Here is a 20191-nt window from a genome sequence, read left to right on the forward strand (position 1 = left end):
TGCACAAGAGGTTTTTGCTCAAAAAGGAGCTGTCTACTCAGCACTTTCTTGTGCAAAAAAACCCTCTTGTGCAAGAGCCATTCTTCCTGAAAAAATAAGGAAGCCTCATGCAAAAGCCTCTTGCACAAAAAGCGGATGCTCATTAATTATGCAAATGAGGTTTGGCAATATTCCACACAGCCTCATTTGCATATTTTTAGTGCAAAACGGGTGCAGTACAGACATAGCCCTAGTGAGTGTAGTTCACTGTTCTATGTAGTGGCGCTTAGACCACCTACAGTAAGAACTAAGAATGAGTGAGCTCTATAGCCTAAGCTGAGAGCCAGCTTGCTTAATAGTTCAAGCTGTAGAGTCTCCTATACTAAGGTCCTAAGTTCAAATCTGCCAGCTGGTGGTTACACTTACATGGATGGAACCTTCCACTTTGGAGGAAAAAAAGTTACAGCACTTCTCAGGGCATGTCTTCACTACAGGCCAGATTTACAGGGCTCCAACCAACACAGGAGGGGTCAATTTATTGCATCTAGTATAGATGCAATAAATTGACAGTACTTCACCTCAATAAGAAGCAAAGGGGGAATCAACAATAGTGCAACTTTAGTTGACACACAGCAGTGAAGAGATTATTATAAGTAGATCTAAATACATTAACTTCAGCTATGTTATTCACATAGTTGAAGTTGTGTAACTCAATCTCCCACGGTAGTGTAGAGTAGCCCTTAGACATTCTTAGATTATGATAAACTGTGGTGAAGAAGATATAATTCTTTAGGGCTAAATATCTACTCATGTTCATTTGCTCCAAGTAACTGCCATGCTATGAAGGTTAGCCCCATGAGCAGTAAATGACAGCCCCATGAGCAGTGATTAATCACAAAACAAATGGAAACCTATTGCATTTATTGACTAATATGCTAACAGTGACAGTAGCAGGGCAGGACTCCCCCCCCCCCCCCCCACAGCATATATGGCTGCAGTAAATCTTGACAGATTTAGGGTTTTACCTGTGAATGACACAGATGAAGAATACTCATTAAAAATAAAATATAAATGAATTAAATGGCAGATGCTAATGGGATATTTGCTTCCTGATTCTTTTCAGCTATATCAGTCACAGCACCATTGATTTAGTATTCTGCCAGAAATGCTTGGTTTCCTGCCAGTCTGCCAGTCTGCCTCGGAGTCAGGGATCCTAGGACTTCAAGGGTCCACAGCTCTGGACCAGTCACCTGGCAGACTGCCCTAGAGCCAGTATTCCATTTCCTTTTGTGGCAAAAATTGAATTTTTGGAGTTTTGTTTCATGCAGATTTTTTAAATATTGAAATCTTCCATGAAACTGAATTACCTTTCCCTGTACTGCTCTAGTTTTCACTCTGTTTCCCTTGGCTAGTGAAGTTTTTATGGACAAATAAATCAGACTTGTTTTTGATGAAGCTGTCCAGAGCCACAGCATTTCATACTAGTCATAAACTCCAGGGAGAATTTTGTAGTTGGACCCAAAGACAGCTGTGCCATCTGATTAAATACAGTTGGTGAGACAGGGGAGATTGTAGTTTTGGATTCTACTCTGGGGGAAGTCTGCTTGTCACTTGGAAGGAGTGTCTGTGGTCAGTGAGGGGGAGAGACCATGGTATAGTTCACCCTGGAGCCATAACCCAAACATTTTGAAGAAAATTTTGAAAAAAATCCATGATTTTTTTGTTTTTGTTTTCAACCACCCTTTTGAATAACTCATCTCTAACACTACGGTATGTGGCAACTGTTGGTAAATACTGACCTTTCAAGTCTGATTTCTAAGCAACCCATTTTTTAAATAAGACTATTAGCAGTCTCAATCTTGTTTTCTATAAAGATGCATGAACATTTCCATAACTTGAAATTATCTGATTAAAATTCTATTTACATTTTGTCTCTGCACATTGTTTGGATATTTTTATACAAGTCTCAGTGCTGAGCAACCCCAACTCTAGCTAAAGCCAGCATGAGTCCCGTGTTTTGACGGCTGTCCCTTATGAAATAAATTACCAAAGTATTTTACAGTAAATTTCCACAAAGAGTAAAGGCCAAATACTACAAATCCATTCACTTTTGAGTGTAAGTCAGGGCAGAATTTGGCCCTGTGCTTTATGAGAGCATTGCTACAGTTTTTTTCTTTTGCTCTTATAGTGGGAACATTTTTTTATAAAGCCTTCTTCTTTAAACTTAGAAAGGAACATAGAGTCCCTATAGGATTCATTTTTGTTACATTGACAATTTTCTAAATTTCTGTATAGCAAAGTCCTAGCGTCACCCTCACTGACGTCATCAGCAAATCCTCCATTGACTGCAATGGGAGCAGCACTTAGCCCTGTGTTCGAACTGGGTGCAGCTAGTAAAGATTAAAAACAGCTCATCATTAATATGCCAGGCAGTACCTGCATTGTTTTGCATTTGTTCTCAATAAGCATTTTCCATTGAACTCTGTTTTCTACTTGAAGGTCCCCATTGGCTTGAAGTTCACAAATGCCTGATTTCAATTCTATGTGAATACTGTATTTTAACTCTTTTTCTGCCATGATGGACAACTTATTTTCTCCTGGTATTCCCTTCAGCTGAGGCAGTTCATGCCTGAATTCAATTTCCATAGTGACCTTTGGCTGGCTCTCCGTTCTCACTTTCAGATAGGCAGACTTGCCATCCGCTTTGAGGGTACAGAAAAGTTTTGCTTGGCAGCCATCCCTCTGAACAGATCCAATGAGCTGTGACTGAGCCGGGATATTGAGATCCTACCAAAAGAGAAACATCTTTTTGAATTATAAATCCACATTGAGACTAGTTTACTCCCTCCCCCGCCCCAAGTTTGAGACATGAGATGGTCACAATTAAATATTCAGGGACAAAGCCTGAAGTCTTTATCCAGACATTTACTCAGGCAAAATTGACACTGCATCTAGTGAAATGCAAGTTTTGTTTGAGTTAAAGACTGAAAAAGGACTTTGCAATTTGATTCTAGAATTTACAACTTCTGTATAGATCGGGGTGGGCAATAATTTTTTGCCAAAATTTTTGAAGTGGCCCTGGGCTGCACTGGAAGGGGTGTGGCCTCAAACAGAAGGGACGGGCCAGGATGCATCCGGGCTTCCCCACCCACAGCCCATGAGTGGTCTGGGGGTGAGGGAGCCCTTTTGCCCCCCCCTCTCCCCAGGTTCTCCCTAGGCCCATGCCTCTAGTGGTGGGAGGAGACTTCCTGTGCTCCCCCACTCCCAGGCCAATCAGGACCTGGGGGTGGGGATAGGGCAGAGGAAACTTCGTGCACTTTCCCCGCCCCCAGGCCAATCAGGGCTTAGGGGATGGGGAGTGCGTGAAGTCTCCTTCCACCCTGCCAGGAGTGCGCAGCGCTTCAAAGCACCGTGTGCTCCTGGCAAGGCAGAGGAAGCTTCCCCTGCCCCCAGGCCATAATTGGCTGGGGAGGGTGGAGGAACGGCAGGGCCTCCGCAGGCTAGATCAACCCACTTGGCGGGCCAGATCTGGCACATGGAGGCACTTTTGTACACCCCTGGAATAGATAGTATAAAGTCTTAAAATTAAAAGAAATCAAACTTCCTAGTTCCTCTATCTAGAAATGTCTATTGACCAGAACCATTCTGAATTTTGAGAATACCCTAATCTGCATAAAAATAGATAAGGGTATGTCTACACTTGCAGCCTAAGTCAAACTAGGGCTGCAAATGTAGGCATTTAGAATTTCAAATCAAGCCCGGGATTTAAATATCCCACGCTTGATTTGCATCTTCCTGGCCAGGCACCATTTTTTTTTTTTAATTTACAAGCCCAAACAACTGCCTGCGTCTACATGCGGCAGTGAAATGGGTGTTCGAAATAAAGCCCTAGTTCGAACTACCTGTTAAACTTCATTGCAGGAAGAATAAAAGGTAGTTCGAACTAGGGCTTTATTTCAAACGCCTGTTTCACTGCCACGTGTAGACACGGGCAGTTACTTCGGGCATGTAAATTTCAAAAATGGCACCCGGCCAAGAAGATGCAAATCAAGCATGAGATATTTAAATTCCGGGTTTGATTTGCAATTCTGAATGCCTACATTTGCAACCCTAGTTCGAATTAGGCTGCAAGTGTGGACAGACCCTAACAGAAGTTCTTGCAAGTGGCATTCTATGCAACCCAATTGAAAAATGGAAAAACAATTTAGCAAAACCAAGTGAAATTCCAAAACTCCTTTGGAATGGTTTTTCATGGTTCAAAATTGATTTCTTTCCCAAATTCGGACTTTGATTTTTAGTTTTTTCTTTTTCTGTCACAGAAGGCAACCCAATGAATGGGATCAATTATCTACCTTTTTCCTTTTGACTCTTCATAGCCATTTTAAAAGAAGATCATATTGGAAAAATAGTAGAAAAAATGAAAAATTGGACACAACTTCTCCCCCATGGGCCTTGGGAATCATTCTTTCTATCATATTCAGCAGGGATGCAACAGAAAGCCCAAACATTTCAAAAATTCCAATTTTAATGAAGAAGAAAAAAAAGGAATTCTTGAAAGAAACAAAAACTTTTGATAATGTCCGCTAGAGTCTGACATTCAAACCTTATCATGGTGATAACGGGCTATAATCATCCTCTAGTTCTATTCTGTAGAGGGCATCTGTCAACACCTGAGATGTGTAGTTTTCAGAGTCTCTATCTGGTGCTGCAGTTAAAGATTGAGATGAGTTTGCAAAGCTACACAGAGAGGCTTATACAGCCCACCCATAGCGTATTATAGCTAAATCCCCATTAGTCCTTCACTGTATTGATCCAGGATCTCTTTTAAAAGTTGCCCATGTACCTGCAGTAGCTGACATCCCATTTCTGTCTCCAATGTCCATTCAGTTCTATTCTGGGTCTGTAAATCTCCTCTTGCCTTGAACTTGCATTCACCAGCCTGTAGCAACAAAAGGCCCTCAATTGCAGATCCTTTAGCTGCAGAAAGTAGAATGGAGTTTTGGGCAGGAAGCCCTAGGTCACTGAACTGGGGAACAGAGTGCCTCAATATTCCTTGGAAAACATGTTTGTGTCCGCAGGAGCTCTCTATTTGCACATCAGCTGTTTTGCCATCACACTGGAGGTTGATTGTTGAGCTAATATTACGGGTGTTCACAATGAATGAGCCCCAGGTGGCTAAAGTCTGAGGTAATCCCAACTTCTGTGACAGAAGAAAAAAGTTGTTTCAAACAAATAAGCCACATATTCTTGTAAACACAGCTGCCCTGTTAATTGGATTCTGAGGACTGGCTCAGCCTTCCTGCTTCAACAAGCCTGGGGATGGGATGAGTAAAACTCTGTAATAAATAGTAGATATGGAAAAGTAGATTTCCAAAATTCTAATTCTAGAATGAAAGAATATGGATTTATTAAAACTACAGTTCTCAAACCAGGAGTCAAAACTTCTCAGGGGGTCATGAGGTATTACATGGGGATTGCAAACTGTCAGCCTCCACTCCCTGTTCCCACTTCACCTCCAGCATTTATTACAGTGTTAAAGAAAAAAATGAGTTTTTAATTTATAACATGGGGAGGATCACACTTAGAAGCTTGCTATGTCAAAGGGGTTACCAATATAAAAGTTTTGAGAACCTAGAGTCTAGGAGGAAGAATTTTTTTAATTACAAAGTTGAGATTAAACATTATTTTATGGTAATGACAGTAGCATCTGTCTCTGTATTACTCCAAACTTTCAACTTTAGAACATGTGTCTCTGCAAACACTCTCACTTGCTGCTACTGCAGGGCACCTTTGATAACCCACCTCTACCTGTTCCACCTAAAGAGCAAGATTCTGCCACCTTTCCAATGAGTAGCTTCTTACTCCAGCAGTAATTGTGGCAAAGGGTGTTAAACATGGAGAATAGGAGGCAGCTCTCTATGCCCACTTAGAATTAAAACATAGAGGCTAAAGCACTTTATAGAAAAATCAGCTGGGCAATTACCTGAAGGGTGACACATGTATTCATCAAAGTAACTGTCCATTCTATATTGGTTTCATTTTTTGCTGGTTTCACTTCTCCAGCTGCTTTGAAAGTGCACTGTCCAAGGACAATGTCCATCAGGCCCTTATATTTGTCTCCTTGTACTGCTGACATCTTCACTTGGTTCTCTTTGGTTATGCCAAGAGACTGAAGTTGAGGCAAGGAATGGTTGAAGCCAATCTCCACACTATGCTCGAGGCCAGAGGTGGCATGCAGGTGCAGGCGGATGAAGGCATCATTGGAAGAAACATGACCAATGAACTTGGCTGTAGAGTTGCTGGTGATCAATGACCCATTAAATGAAACTCTTGCTGGCGTCTAAAATGGAGAACTATATATATTGGCAATGTTGTTGTCATGCTACATTACATATTGTTTTAACATGGCCCTTTGGTGAAAGAGAGTCTGATTCTGTACTGCAGTGAACCTCATGTAGTCATTTATATTTGTTCTAATAAGATACAAAATGCTAGCATCAGTGTGAGTGAAGAATTTTCATCTGGTGTCATACTATACCCAGTACACACAGGTATAAATGACTACACAAGTAGAGAATCTGAGTCTTCATACTGAGTTTTTCCGTCACTTTCTTCATAAAACAAATAATACTAATGAAGTAAGACTGGAGTTATTAATTTGGAGCGCTCAATATGGTTAGCTGCAACCAATAGGAAGAATTCTGACCTCAGACAGATTCAGTTTCCCAGTGACTTCTATTGCCCAGTGTTAGTGGGGATTGGATGCGTGCAAGTGAGGTTAGAATTAAGCCATGTTTGTCTGTTGTGCCCTGTGAAAAGCTGGGAATAGGTGACAGGAGATGAATCACTTCATGATTACTCCTCTGGGGTACCTGGTATGGCCACTGTCAGAAAACAGGATACTGAGCTAGATGGATCTTTGGTCTGACCCAGAATGGATGTTTCATGTGTTCAAGTGCATCGATGAGCCTTCTCTTAACCACACACATCTCTTTTATTCTGATGCTAACTTTAATATCCTACACATGTTGTTAACTGTAAGCATATTTTTAATCAAATGTTCAGAAAATATTAGAATATAAGAGATGTCTGAATTTGCAGGTATCTTCCCAAGCAAACCACTACATAGGAAAAAAAATAGAGTTTGTACGAGAAAATTCAAACACTATGAAGTGCATTGGTAACAGGCTACACCAGATGAGGATGAGAGGATAAAAACAACATCAGCTGTGTTAATTTTGTCTAATATGTTTAGATTAAAAACACTGGCTATATTTACTATCTGTCACTGAACCTGTTGCCTTTGAAATAACTGATCTAAACAGAAAATACGTGATTTGTCAAATCCCAACACATCTTAGCCATTGCAAGATTCAGTAACTAAAGGTCTCTCTCAGTTTTGCCTTTTAAAAAAATAGTTCTATTTTTGCAAGTCTTGAATGTATGTAGTCTTAAAAAATGCTGATTTGGAGAGTCATAAACAGTCCAGCTGTGTCTACACTGGCATGAATTTCCGGAAATGCTTAAAACAGAATAGTTTTTGTTATAAGTATTTCCGGAAAAGGAGCATCTACATTGGCAGGCTGCTTTTCCAGAAAAGCCCTTTTTCCGGAAAAGCGTCCGTGGCCAATGTAGACGCACTTTTCCGAAAAAGAGCCCTGAGTGTCATTTTCGCGATCGGGGCTTTTTTCCGGAAAAGACTACTGGGCTGTCTACACTGGCCCTTTTCCGGAACAGTGTTCCGGAATAAGGACTTATGCCCGAACGGGAGCAGAATAGTTTTTCCGGAATAGCGGCTGATTTTGTACAGTAGAGCGTTGTTGCTTTTCCGGAAATTCAAGGGCCAGTGTAGACAGCTCGCAGCTTATTCCGGAAAAGCGGCTGATTTTCTGGAATAAGTGGCCCAGTATAGACACAGCCTCCCTGTCTGTGGTTCTTCAGCTTAAGAATCTGAGTGCTGGCCATTTCCCAAGAGAACAAATGTAAAACTTTATTTTCAGATCAATCATATTAGCGGTGTGGGCATGTGTGGCAGGCAGGGGGAGGAAGAGATAGCTATTAGCTGAAAAGGCCAGGCCCATTTTCCCACTCATTTTTCATGTCCCTGTGCAGAATTACTTTTTTTCTGTGCACCGATAAGGCTCTGTCTACACTACATTGCTCTTCCAGAAAAAGCTACGCAAATTGCAAACTGCAAATTGTGTAGCTTTTTCCACTTCTTTTTTTCAGAAGAGGCTTTTCTGACATTTGGCCCATCTACATTGGGCTAAATGTCAGAAAAAAAAACCTTTTTCAGAACATCCCTTCTTCCTCATAAAACAAAGTTTACTGAGATGCCGAAAAACCATGTCTGCTCTTCTGAAAAAAATTTCGGAAGAGCAGACACATTCCCTGGATGCCACACAGTTTTTCCAGGATACCACCAGTATCCCCGAAAAACTCTGTAGTGTAGACATAGCTATAGGGAAGTGATGTATCATACAACAAAAGTCATTTGGCACATGGACATTGTGTGGTGAGGGTGGGGAGGAGGAATTGGGGTGAAGGTTCTAAATGGGGATTCCAGGCTGGGGCAGATAGTTGGGGTGCAGGAGAGGGTGAGGGATCTGTCTGGGGATGTAGGCTCTGGAGTGCAGGAGGGGCTCCAGGCTGAGGATTGGGCCGAGGCATTTGGAATATCAGAGGGGGCTGTGGGTTAATGCAGAAGATTGGGGTTCAAAATGGGGTAAGAGCTCTGGGGTGAGCCCAGGATAAGGAATTTGGATGCAAAAGGGGGCTTCCAGTTTGGAAAAGGGTTCAGGCCTGGGGGCTTAGGGTAGGGAAGGGATGGGGTTCAGGCTTACCTGGGTGGCTCCTGGTGATCAGAGCTGAGCCAGGGTGCCTGGCACCTGTCTGTCCTAGGGCACTGTGCTATGCTCAGAAACAGTCAGCAGGCCTAGCTCCTGGGGGGGGGGGGGGGGGGCATAAGGCTCTGCAGTGCGCAGTGTGCACTGCTCTTGCCTGCTAGCACCCCTCTCCCACCCACCCCAACTCCCACTGGTCAATGGGGGTATGTCTACACTACAGCACTATTTCAAATTAACTTAATTTGAAATAGTTAATTCGAATTAAACTAATTCAAAATAGCACATCTACACACAAAAACTATTTCGAAATAGCATTTTGCTATTTCAAAATAGTGCATCCACACTGAGTGGACCCTGAACCGAAGTTAAGGTTGGGCAGGACCAGTGCCGGCAGGGCATCAGGTTAGGACTTAGTGTGTGGGGCTGCTGCCTGAGGCTAACTGAGCTCTGTGCTTAAAGGGACACTACCACCACCCCAGACAGACAGTTCTCAGGGTTCCCCGCTTGCTTGTCTACCTCGATGAGGGACAGCAAAGCAGTCCTGTCTTGGAGTGCCCTGAGTGCCCGTACTTGGGACACCATAGAACTGTCCCTGTGCATGCCGGTGCATCTTGTGGGGTTGTTGCCATCAAACCGGCTTCACTTGCTACAGGCTGCCATCCAGGGGTCTATCAGGGGGCTGTCAGGATCCAGGAGGCCCTGAGGAAGAGCATCTACCCCGAGGAGCCCTCAGAGCCTCCCTGGTCCTCCCCACCGGGGGCTCGTGCCCCATTCCTCCCTCACGTCCTTTCACTTACCTGTCCCTAGCCCCCTTTTCTGATGTCAAATAAAAGACACGTATGTTCAAAAATAGAAACTGGGTTTATTGAACCAAACTGGGGGCGGGGGATGGACCTCTGGGGAGACTGGGAAAAGGAGGTGGGAGAGGGGAAGAGAGAGGGTGGGAGAGGGGAGGGGGAAACCTGGGAGGAGGGAGCTGGAAGGGGGAAGCAAGGGGAAAAAGGGGGAGGGGAAGCTCAGGGCTCAGGGTTGGGGGTCTCATCGGACCAACCTGACTTTCATGCAAATCTGCTCCTGGGTTCGCATGTGGCCTTTGGTGGTCAGGTTGGCAGGTATCCTACCATAGATGGCCATGTTCCTCCATCTAAGGCTGAGATCATGGAAGTTGGGGGCATCCCCCCCAGACCTGAATAAGGTCCATGATCTCCACCCTGGACCAGGAAGGCACCCACCTTCTCCAGCCCCTGTCAGGCTCCTGTGAGCTGTCAGACTGCTCCTGGGGAGCAGTGGAGTGCTGGCTGCCAGTGGCTTGCTGGCCACTGCTGGCTCTGGGCTGGCAGGCGTGGAGCTGGCACAGGCACTGTGGCCAGGGTCTACCCCGTTAATGTCTCCGGGGCTGGGGGAGAGGAGAGTAAGTTTTCCTGGTTGTGCCCAGAGTGGCCACCAGGGCTCCCTGGGAAGGGCTGGAGGCCCCCTATTTTGAATTAAGTGTCTACACAGCACTTAATTCAAAATAGCTATTTCGAATTTGTCATTACTCCTTGTAGAATGAGGTTTACCAAATTCGAAATAAGAGCTCCACTCTTTCGAATTTATTTCAAAATAGCTGTTTGCCTGTGTAGATGCTATTAAAGTTAATTCGAAATAACTGCTGTTATATTGAATTAACTTTGTAGTGTAGACATACCCTGGTAGTGCAGAGCCAGTGCGCTCAGCCAGGGCAGCATGCAGAACCCTGTGGTCCCCCAGGGCCTCTGACCATTTCCCTGCCAGCCTGGGTGTGACTGAGATCAGTGCTGGAACACCAGGCATTCTTTCAGCACAGCCATTAGCAGCTTTTTCATCTGATCAGATTCAATATTGTATAGACTCTCAGACACACACCCTCCCTCTCCCCCAATCCCTTTCCTAGTACCCCAAATCCATCCTTCTGCTATGCTGTGAGGTCGCTGTAGTCACAGCAGTATTACCCCTCAACATGTTGAAAAGTAGGTAAGTGGTAGTCTCAATGGACAAGAACCTTCCTATGAATTTCCTACCCTGCTCAGAATGGCAGAGATTTCTTATCCGAACAACTCTACTGGAAATCCAATGACAGCATTTCACACATGCAAATTTGATTCTCTCACTATTACAGCCTCTTTCTGGGTGGCTCTCCTTCTGTCCTGTGTCTTCTTGGTGGGATGAAAGAGGATGAAGGGCCGTGTTAGATAACACCAAAGAGCAGTTCAGACTACAATTAGTTCTTTGCTTTTTTCATGCATGTCAATGGCATAAAAAAAGGATGAACAGGGAATTTGGGGGTAATCCAGACACAGAGATGAGTCTTTTTACACGAGTCTTAAACTCTTTCTTTTATCATTGGTCCAAGGGCCAGTGCTGAAGGGAAAAAACTTTACTGATTCTCAAATCATTTGTAATTGGCCTAATAAAGTGTCTAGGTCTTTGTCAAATGACATGAATATAAACCTTAAAAACATATCAATTTGTTACCCTTTTACCTTTCCCCACTTCTATTCTGATATATTTTTTCATCATTAAAACTATTATTTATACTACCTGAAGCTAAGATTCTGAGAGCTTTCAGATAATAAAAAGAACTGGTTGGCAAGGAAGTGGCCTCAGAAAACACATTGGAAATAAAGTGGCAGGGTGAGGGGAAAGATAACAGTCAGAATGATGTGATGATAAGAGTTGCTAACTCATGATGTTTGAGACACAAAAAATGTCTTCTATCATGGAAAAGCTGAACATACCAGCTTTCCACTGGCATATGAGTTGTCTCTCTAGCTCTAACAGCTGTCAGGATAATGGATTTTAAAATTGCTTGTTCCTCAACTGAACGTTTTAAAAGTGCTAGTTCAGGACCAAATATAGCAGGTCCCATAACTTGCTCCAGTGTAACTGCAGATGTCTGCAAGTAATCAGGTGTCTCATATTTGTGGCTGCAAGACAATATCAATTCAAAATTAAGCTCAAAGTAATCTAAGCTCATTTCTGGACACTGGTGCTCCCTCCCTGAGGGCTTTGGGGCTTGAGCACCAATGGAAAAAAAGTGCTTAGTAAATACTGGTGGACCATATGAATCAGCTCCTGCCCTCTTTCCCCATCACCTCCCACTTGCCATTGGGTCCTATTGATCAGCCCCTCCCCCCAGCTCCTCCCACCCACCACTGATCAGCTGTTCAGTGGTAGACAAGAGGCAGTAGGAGAGAGAGGGAGGAGTGGGAGCAGGAAGAGGTGGAGCGAGAGCGGGACACCCTTAGGGGATTAGCTTCCTTTTCCACTTCTAGATTACAGATATAGTTGGTTTTTTAGGGTTTACCCAGTAACATCAATGAAACTCTTTTGCCTTTGCTTTTACGTGCTCCCTAATCATAGAATCCTAGGGCTGGAAAAGACCTCAGGATGTCATTGAGACCAGCCCCCCGCCCAAAGCAGGACTGATCCCAACTAAGTTTCATGATGCCACTGCATTCCTCAGGTATGACTGCTTGCACTGAGTTCTGATTGTAAGCAATGCAACTTGTCTGCTAAATGATGCTCAAAAATTACCTTTGAAAGTGCACTTACCTGGTCTGTAATCTGCTTCCCTGCCCGCTATGAGCTTTAAACTAGGTATATATAGATGTATCAAGGATGCAATCTGTACTACTGGAATGTAGTTTTACCCATGCAGCTGTGGTAAAATGGAACATTAATACGTGCATGGCCAATTTTTGTTTAACAATGCTTTGACCTGCATGTCCCTTGTGCTATTAAAGGAGTGAAGATATTTGAAAGCATGAACAAAACCTCCTGGTAACCCAGACCCATTTCTGAGCCTACAACAACCTTCCATATTTACTTTGTGGGAGCTAGGTCTACACTGTTGGTGGAAGAGTTCTGAAAATCAAACTTGTACCTCAAATAAACAGCTTGTAACCTCTCCATAGCAATGTCCAGAAAGCTGATCAGAGGTAGATTCTCCATTGCAATTGACCTGCAGGCATGTCAGTATAACATGTTATTAAAAATATGAGTAAAGCAGACTAAATACTGAGCAGATGGACAAATGAGTACATTAAGAGATTGCTTTTCAGGAGGAAAAAATAGCAGCCTAAGTTAAGGACAGTAGCTCAAAAAGGTAAGTAGTAGGTGAGCTCTAATGCTAAAGCTTGTCGTTAAGCTGACCCAATTTACAGGAATGAGTAGAATGTCTTCAAACACAAGCAATGTCTATTTACTGAACATAGAGTGAGGTCCATTTTAAAAAATAACTATTGAGCATATAATGAATTTGATTTTGCCACGTTTATGGTCTTTCCTATATTTAAAATGAAAATGACATGGTAAATGGAATTATCAGAATAAATATTAATGTTTCAATGCCACCTGCTGTAACAGGAACATATTTTCAAGTAGTATAGATTGTAGGATCTATGGGGCAGGGATTGTGTTTGCATATTTTAGCCAGTACTGCAAATCTTAATAATGAACAGTAATAGCAGCTGGACCCACAAAATCAAGCCTGCTTCATCTGTAAAATCCCATATTAGAACATGAGTTATGAGGCACCTGACTACCTGATAATCACGTAAATGAGGTAATGCATTTTGATGGGGTGAACCATTATGTCTCACTTTGAAAAAAAATTGCTTAAAAGAACAGTGGGATTTTGAATGGTGTTCAGACTTTTCATACTGGCCTCATTTGGGAAAAAGTCTCCTCTTCACTATAAGATTTTAAATTTGAGAAACAGAGCATGAAAGACAGTGAAATATATCGCCTATGCCCAAGGCAAGGGTTTTCCTGCTAACCTGTACCACAGTTGGGACAATGGTAAGCAGTCCTCTCAGGTCATGGTGGAACGAAAGGACAATTTCCACAGTACTCCTGGTGCTTTTCTTTTCTACTCCCATCTTGAAATGTTCCTTCTCCACCCTGGCTGTTACCCCAGCAGCTATCTTCTTGCTGAAGTTCTGAGCAGAAGAGAAACCAAACGGTGAGAAAACCCAATCAGCAATGTAATAGTAGCAGCTGGCAAACACGGAAGAGTTATTTCCACTAGCTATGAACACAATGTGTCTGCAGAGAAAGCACCATTTAGAATCACGATTAAAGGGACAATGGACAGGCTTGGCTTTGTCTCCAAGTTGGAATCTTCATGTTGGGCTACATCCTGCAAACTGCAAGTTTGGGATCCCCTGCTCTCTGGATCCCAACCGGTGTGAAGAGCACTCAGCCCTGTGAAGGACCAGATCTCAACAGCTTGCCTGATTACGATATTACTGCCTGAAAGAGCAGTTGCACGGCGCTCCTTCCCATAGTATCTGACTACACCGTTGCCAGGAAGGATCTTAGCCTCACAACATAGTCACGCAGAAGGGATAATACATTGCACCTTAGTTTCCTCCATTTACATAGCAGAGACTGAAGAGGTTGTGCTTTGCTACAGCAGAGGATTGTGTTTAACAACAACAACAGACAAGGAAATAGCACAGGAGAAGAGAGAAAGCCCATGTTGATAAACAGCTCTGAAGGAAAGGGACATGAAGTTCAGCTCTTTAGAACAGATGTTAAAGGGATTTTGTCAAGGTTGGTTACTCCAATGTTAGATCCATCAGTGGCGCTTTGGTTTGTGGGCACTCTCCTGACAGCAGCTGTCCCTCTAGGCTCTGCCTACTTGCTTCATTTTTCTGTACAATCAGGCCTATACACATGGACAAGATTCTGTTCTTGTACAACAGGCTACAATTTACATTCAGAATTTAACATATTTCATTTAGTTTAAATACAATCTAGGTTCGATGCAAAGCAGGGGTGAGGAACCTTAGTCTTGTCAGAGGCAGGGGAACGGATCCTGCCTGTGGACTAGAGGTTCCCAACCCCTGAACTGTAAAGTATGACTAGAAGATATGCAGAAATCTTTCTTCAATACAGTAATTCAGCACACATGAGGAGGGACTATTCCACTCCCACTAATTGGAATGAAACGCAGCCCATAAGAACAATCGTAGAATCCTAGGGCTGGAAGAGACTTCAAAGAAGTCACTGAGTCCAGCCCCGTGCCCAAAGCAGAACAATCTATAATTGTTTCACATGATTCTGCCTGAGGCTGAACTCTTTTTACCTGGTAATAGCAAGCACCTTCTATAGTAAAAGGGATACCATGTTTCTTTAGCTTTGTGATGTTGTGCTTCAAACTTGCAGTTAGTTGTAACTTAGGAGATTCTAAGGACAGTCTCTCAACTCCAAGTGCAGCAACAATCCTTTCGCTGCCACTCTGTAAGGCTACAGTAACAGTGTGGTTGGCAATGACATGGTCATATATGGCAGTGATAGTACCATCTGTAGGAAATCCTGTTGACAGAGAGCCAAATAAGAAAATATAATGCATGATGCTGAAAAGAACCATGCAAGGAAATTTCAGTACTGTTGAATGGCTAGCAATTATCTATAAAATGTAATAAACAGAGAAACTGAGTTTCTTTCACTTTTCATAATAATAGCATAGCTTTTGCTTATACCACTACAGATCAGTGAGTTGCATCTTCTACAATGTATTCACAACATGCATAGACGGCAATGAAACCCCCTAGATATTAGGCTACGTCTACATTGTGCTTTCTTGCACAAGAACATATGCAAATGAGGTGTGGCAATGAATATCGCCATGCCTCATTTTCATACTTAATGAGCCGCCATTTTGCACAAGGGGCGTTTGTGAAAGAAGGAGCAGTCTTTTTGTGCAAAAAACCCCTCTTGCGCAAAAGCCATTCTGACGCTTATTTTCAGGCAGAACGGCTCTTGTGCAAGAGGGGGTTTTTGCGCAAGAAGGAGCAGTGTAGACTGCTCATTCTTACACAAAAGTCCCTTGTGTAAAAATGGAGCCTCATTTGCATATGTTCTTGCACAAGAAAACGCAATGTAGATGTAGCCTTACAGTATTAACAAAGGTAAATTTAAAGACTTTACTTGGATTTGGAATGTATTTTTGGAAATCAAGGGCTCCTCTTTCCTAAATAAAGAGATAAGTGATTCTTAACTCTCCTACTCTTTATAGTTTTTGAGAAGCTATACCTCAGGCTTGGTAGGCCATTCAAAGGAATTCAGTATGATACATGTACGTTGTCTGTGGTTCCACCATACTGCTATTAGAACATTTCAAGGGGAAAAAACTGTGAAAACAACCAAACCAGACCATTCAAGGCAAGAGAGGTAGGTGCATTCAGCCTGTAGGAAGTTATCAAAGTCTACATGCCAAATAAGACCTGGTTTATTTTTACTCTACAAATGGATGTTTAGAATACCTCATTCCACAAGATGGTTCATTCTTACATCCATTCTGTTTTATTTTCTTAAGACTATCGGTAAGACTGTTGTTGAAGTTAAGGTGAAGATGGGGAAAATCTGGGCCAGAAGTAAGCAAGTACAACCCCACTGACTCTAGACTGTATGGGCTTGCACCCATTTACGTGCAGTATAAATTCTTTTGTTACATGTTGTGTTACCCACCGATTTGACTGAGTTGTAGTTTTCTCATACCTGCATTTTTCAAAGAGCTGATGTTATGTATGAGAGTCCCAGTGATTCCTCTGTGTTCCCGATTCATGACATTGGAAACATCCATAGAGAGAGCTTGCCCATCCACCTGAAAACTAGCTAGACCCCTTTTGACTCCTTTATTGAGCTCCAGGTGTGTTTTTAACTTTGCTTCCATTGGGATTGCCTGGCTGCCGTTCTGGGTCAATGTGAAAGTGATATTGTGCAGACTGATGTTCCCAAATACATTTCTGTTCCTGAGCTGCAGCCCATACAGTGCCTTATTGAGCACCACACTGATGTTACCTGCAAGGGACAGAAACAGTAATTGCACAGAGCCCTTTGGCTTGGGAAACTGGCACGAGAGGAGAAAAAATAATCAGATTGGACAACCATGAAGAGTAACCCTTTAATTTAATATAGACAGGAATTAAGGGCATGTCCATCAGCTGTGATAAATTATTTAGCTCATTCCAGTTAGGGAATCTGCTTAGTGAAAGAGAGAGACAGCAATTAGCTAGTGGAAGTACCTTTTGATGAGAGCATTGTATTAGCATTTCTGATTAAATTAGCATTTCTTAAAAATTAGCATATTTTAAGAGCCAAACTGCTTTCCAACACCCTGGACTGAGTATATTGCATCATCCAAGGCAGGGGTGGGCAATAATTTTTGATCAGGGACCACTCCAAGATTTTGAAAAGTGGTCAAGGGAGGGTGTGTGGGATTTGGGATGGTGGTCGGGTGCAGAAGGGAATTTGGGGTAGGCGTCTGGGGTGCAAGAGGGGATGTGGGGTCTGAGAAGGAGTTTAGGTGAAGTAGGTGATTGTGACGTTGGGCAAGGGATTAGGGTCCTGGCTGGGTCTGGGAGGGAATAGGGGTGAAGGAGTGAACTTTGACCTGGAAGAGGGGTGTAGCAGAGGTGCAGGCTCTGGGAGGAATTGTGATCTGGGGCAGTGTGCAGAGGATTTGGGTGGTGTCCTGGGGCAGGGAGTTAAGAAGTGGGAAGGGCTGGGGTGCAAGAGGCAGGAGCTGAAGTGCAGAAGGCAGGCCCTGGCTGGGAGTCACTTACCTTAGGCAGCTCCGAGCCATCAGTCCAACAGGGTCCCTGAGGCAGGATACCTCCTGCAGCAACCCCAGTCACAACATGGTTTCCCTCCATGTGCCGCTCAGGGTCATGCGTCCCTTGGAGGCAAGAGACTTTGCACGCACTTCTGTGCCCTCTGGCCTACCAGGTCCTGGGGGCAGAGGAGCGCGCAAAGCCTCTCTCCCCTGTCCCCCTTCCCCACCAAGGTGGGCTGCAGGCCAGATGGTGCCAACCCCTGATCCAAGGGAACCTTGTAGAGGGACTGTGGCACAGAAAGCGCATGGTGCCCCAAAGGCACATGGTACTGCTCCCGTACATGGTGGGGATGGGACCATGTGCACAATCCCTGTGTGCATAATCCCTCCCCGACCTCTGCAGCACACTTTCAGCAACTCCTCTGTTACAATCCATAGACCCAGCCTAGAGGGGGAGGGAGCTGTGGGCCAGCCTCACCCTGTATTTTCTGTAGAGACGGTTGGGAAATATATTGCTCCCAATGAAAAATGGCAATGGAGACAAACTTGTTTCATTTTCCTCAAATTTTGTTCAAAATGTTTTGGGGTTTTTGTCAAAAAATAAAACTTTGAAAACCCAAAACATCTCATTTTAAGTCTAAAAGAGTATAAAATGATTCCCATTGAAAACCATGAACATTTTCAGTCAAAACAGAAACATTTTAATGATTTGGATTGCCAATTTCCATTTAAAAACAATTTTTATCTCTACCCAGTGGACAGCTGTTCACATCACAAGAAACTCACCATAAATATTAAATTGATGCTGTTAGGATATACATTTTCAGGCCTGTGTTAAGGGTCAATATATTAAGACTTTAGGTATTTTTATCACTTACAGACGTCTAGAGTGGCATGATTTTCCAGAAATGCTTTTAATGGAAAAATTTTCCGTTAAAAGCATTTGCGGAACAGAACATCTAGATTGGCACGGACGCTTTTCCGCAAAAAGCACTTTTTGTGGAAAAGCATCCCTGGCCAATCTAGACGCGTTTTTGCGCAAAACAGATCTCAGCTGTCTACACTGGCCCTTTGGCACAAAAGTTTTGCACAAAAGGGACTTTTGCCCAAACGGGAGCAGCATAGTATTTCTGCAAAAAGCACTGATTTCTTACAGAAGGAAGTCAGCGCTTTTGCGGAAATTGAAGCGGCCAGTGTAGAGAGCTGGCAAGTTTTTCCGGAAAAGCGGCTGATTTTCCGGAAAAACTGGCCAGTCTAGACACAGCCATTGACTACAGACACATAAAAACAAAGAATCAAAATCACAGTCTGCCTGTGTATGGGCCTTCTCTCACTGTGGTAGTCTGTGGTCTTATTCTTAAGCCAAGGCCTTTGGCTAAGCAGCAGGGGCAGCCACAGAGGCGTAATGAGGGGAGGCGGGGGAGGAGGGGCAGTTGCCCCTGGATGCCATGCTAGGGGGCAACAGTCTGAGGTGGGAGTGCACAGCCCCACACATCATTGCAAGTCCAGCACTGGTGGGCCACATGCTCCCAGCTGAGGCAGAGCTTGCTGATGGGAGCGGAGACTTCTAAGGTAGGGTTACCATCCACCCGGTGCTTGGCTTTGCAGGAGGGGGTGGGGGATTGGGTTAGAGCAGTGGGGGGTGCCTAGCTCTGAGGGAGGGGTAGGAGCATTGGGATAGAGGGGGAGCTGAGGTGCCTGGCTCTGGGAGAGGGGCATTGGGTTGAAGGGGGGGAGGGGCTTGCAGTGCCTGGCTCTGGGGTAAGGATGGCTGCATTGGGTTAAAGCAGGGGGGCTGGTGGTGCCTGGCTCTGGGGGAGAGATGGCTACATTGGGTTAAAGCAGGGGGGCTGGGGGTACCTGGCTCTGGGGGACGAGTGGGTGCATTGAGTGTACTTATAATTTTTTTAAGGGATACTTTACAAAAAAAAAAAAAAAAAAGCTTGAGAAACACTGCTCTAACCATTCCTTTCAGCCTCCCTGTTTCCTTTCTCCTTTGGCAAGCTGGGCAGGCAGCAGTTTTGGTAAAAACATATCAGACATGTGCGCACAGTTCTTGTGGCCCCTCAGCTGGTGCTGGATAATCAGGGCCTCAGTTCAAAAGGAGGTGGCATTACTGAGGTGATCAATCCGCCCACATTTTGTTGAAGATTTTCCAAACAAAAAGCCGGTGTTTTCTATAGGTCACCCACATCTCCCAGTCATAGCAGAGACTTGGGATTTACATGGCTTTCTCAACTAAAAGTTGTATATGTATTCAGATGTTGTGATTATGAACACCTGGTGAGGCAGTCTGCTCAAGGCAAGTCTGGTCTCAAATCTTGACATCTATGGCTTCAGTTAAATGGCTTATGTGAAATTTGGAAGAGCAGCTCAGAGAGACCTCTCTCCTTTACTTAAGGATAGACTTTCACGGCAGCCTGAAGGAAAAAGTCCTCGTGGCAGACAGAAAGCCATGCCTGAAGTGTAATCTCAGCCTTAGACTACTTATTGCTTCAAGTGCCCTGAAGAAAGTGAGGGCGATTGTCGTGTTGTGTGTTAGTTTTATTTAAAAGATTTTCTGTGTGTTATTTTAACAAGGAAATTAATCTCTTACATTCATAACTATGATGTAGTTTATCGCTGTGCGAAAGTATGAAAACCAGCTAGGTTGACTAGGTAAGTAATTACGCAGTTAGGAAGCATTACAGATTTCTTACAATAAATTTGATATGCTCAAAATCTTTTTACCTTTTATTCATTAAAGCAACGAGTTACTCGTTTGCTAGAACAGTGGTTTTAA

The 20191-nt window shown here is 43.7% G+C and overlaps 1 protein-coding gene across 5 annotated transcripts in view; it reads right to left on the reverse strand.

Annotated features, from left to right (window-relative positions):
- Positions 1-20191, reverse strand: part of APOLTP (apolipoprotein lipid transfer particle homolog) — a 232974-nt gene that overhangs the window by 64151 nt on the left and 148632 nt on the right. For 3 of the 5 annotated variants that reach the window (XM_075899315.2, XM_006128511.5, XM_075899318.2), the window contains 7 exons: positions 16353-16655; positions 14938-15167; positions 13625-13786; positions 12730-12807; positions 5963-6319; positions 4823-5179; positions 2416-2766 (listed from right to left, as the gene is read on the reverse strand). In XM_075899315.2, coding sequence (XP_075755430.2) covers positions 2416-2766; positions 4823-5179; positions 5963-6319; positions 12730-12807; positions 13625-13786; positions 14938-15167; positions 16353-16655 — 1838 coding nt within the window. The remainder of the gene's footprint in view (positions 1-2415; positions 2767-4822; positions 5180-5962; positions 6320-12729; positions 12808-13624; positions 13787-14937; positions 15168-16352; positions 16656-20191) is intronic. The other 2 variants (XM_075899317.2, XM_075899314.2) reach the window with 2 other exon arrangements.

Source organism: Pelodiscus sinensis, chromosome 15 (assembly GCF_052426305.1).
Source record: "Pelodiscus sinensis isolate ZL-2025 chromosome 15, ASM5242630v1, whole genome shotgun sequence".
NCBI lineage: Eukaryota > Metazoa > Chordata > Testudines > Trionychidae > Pelodiscus > Pelodiscus sinensis.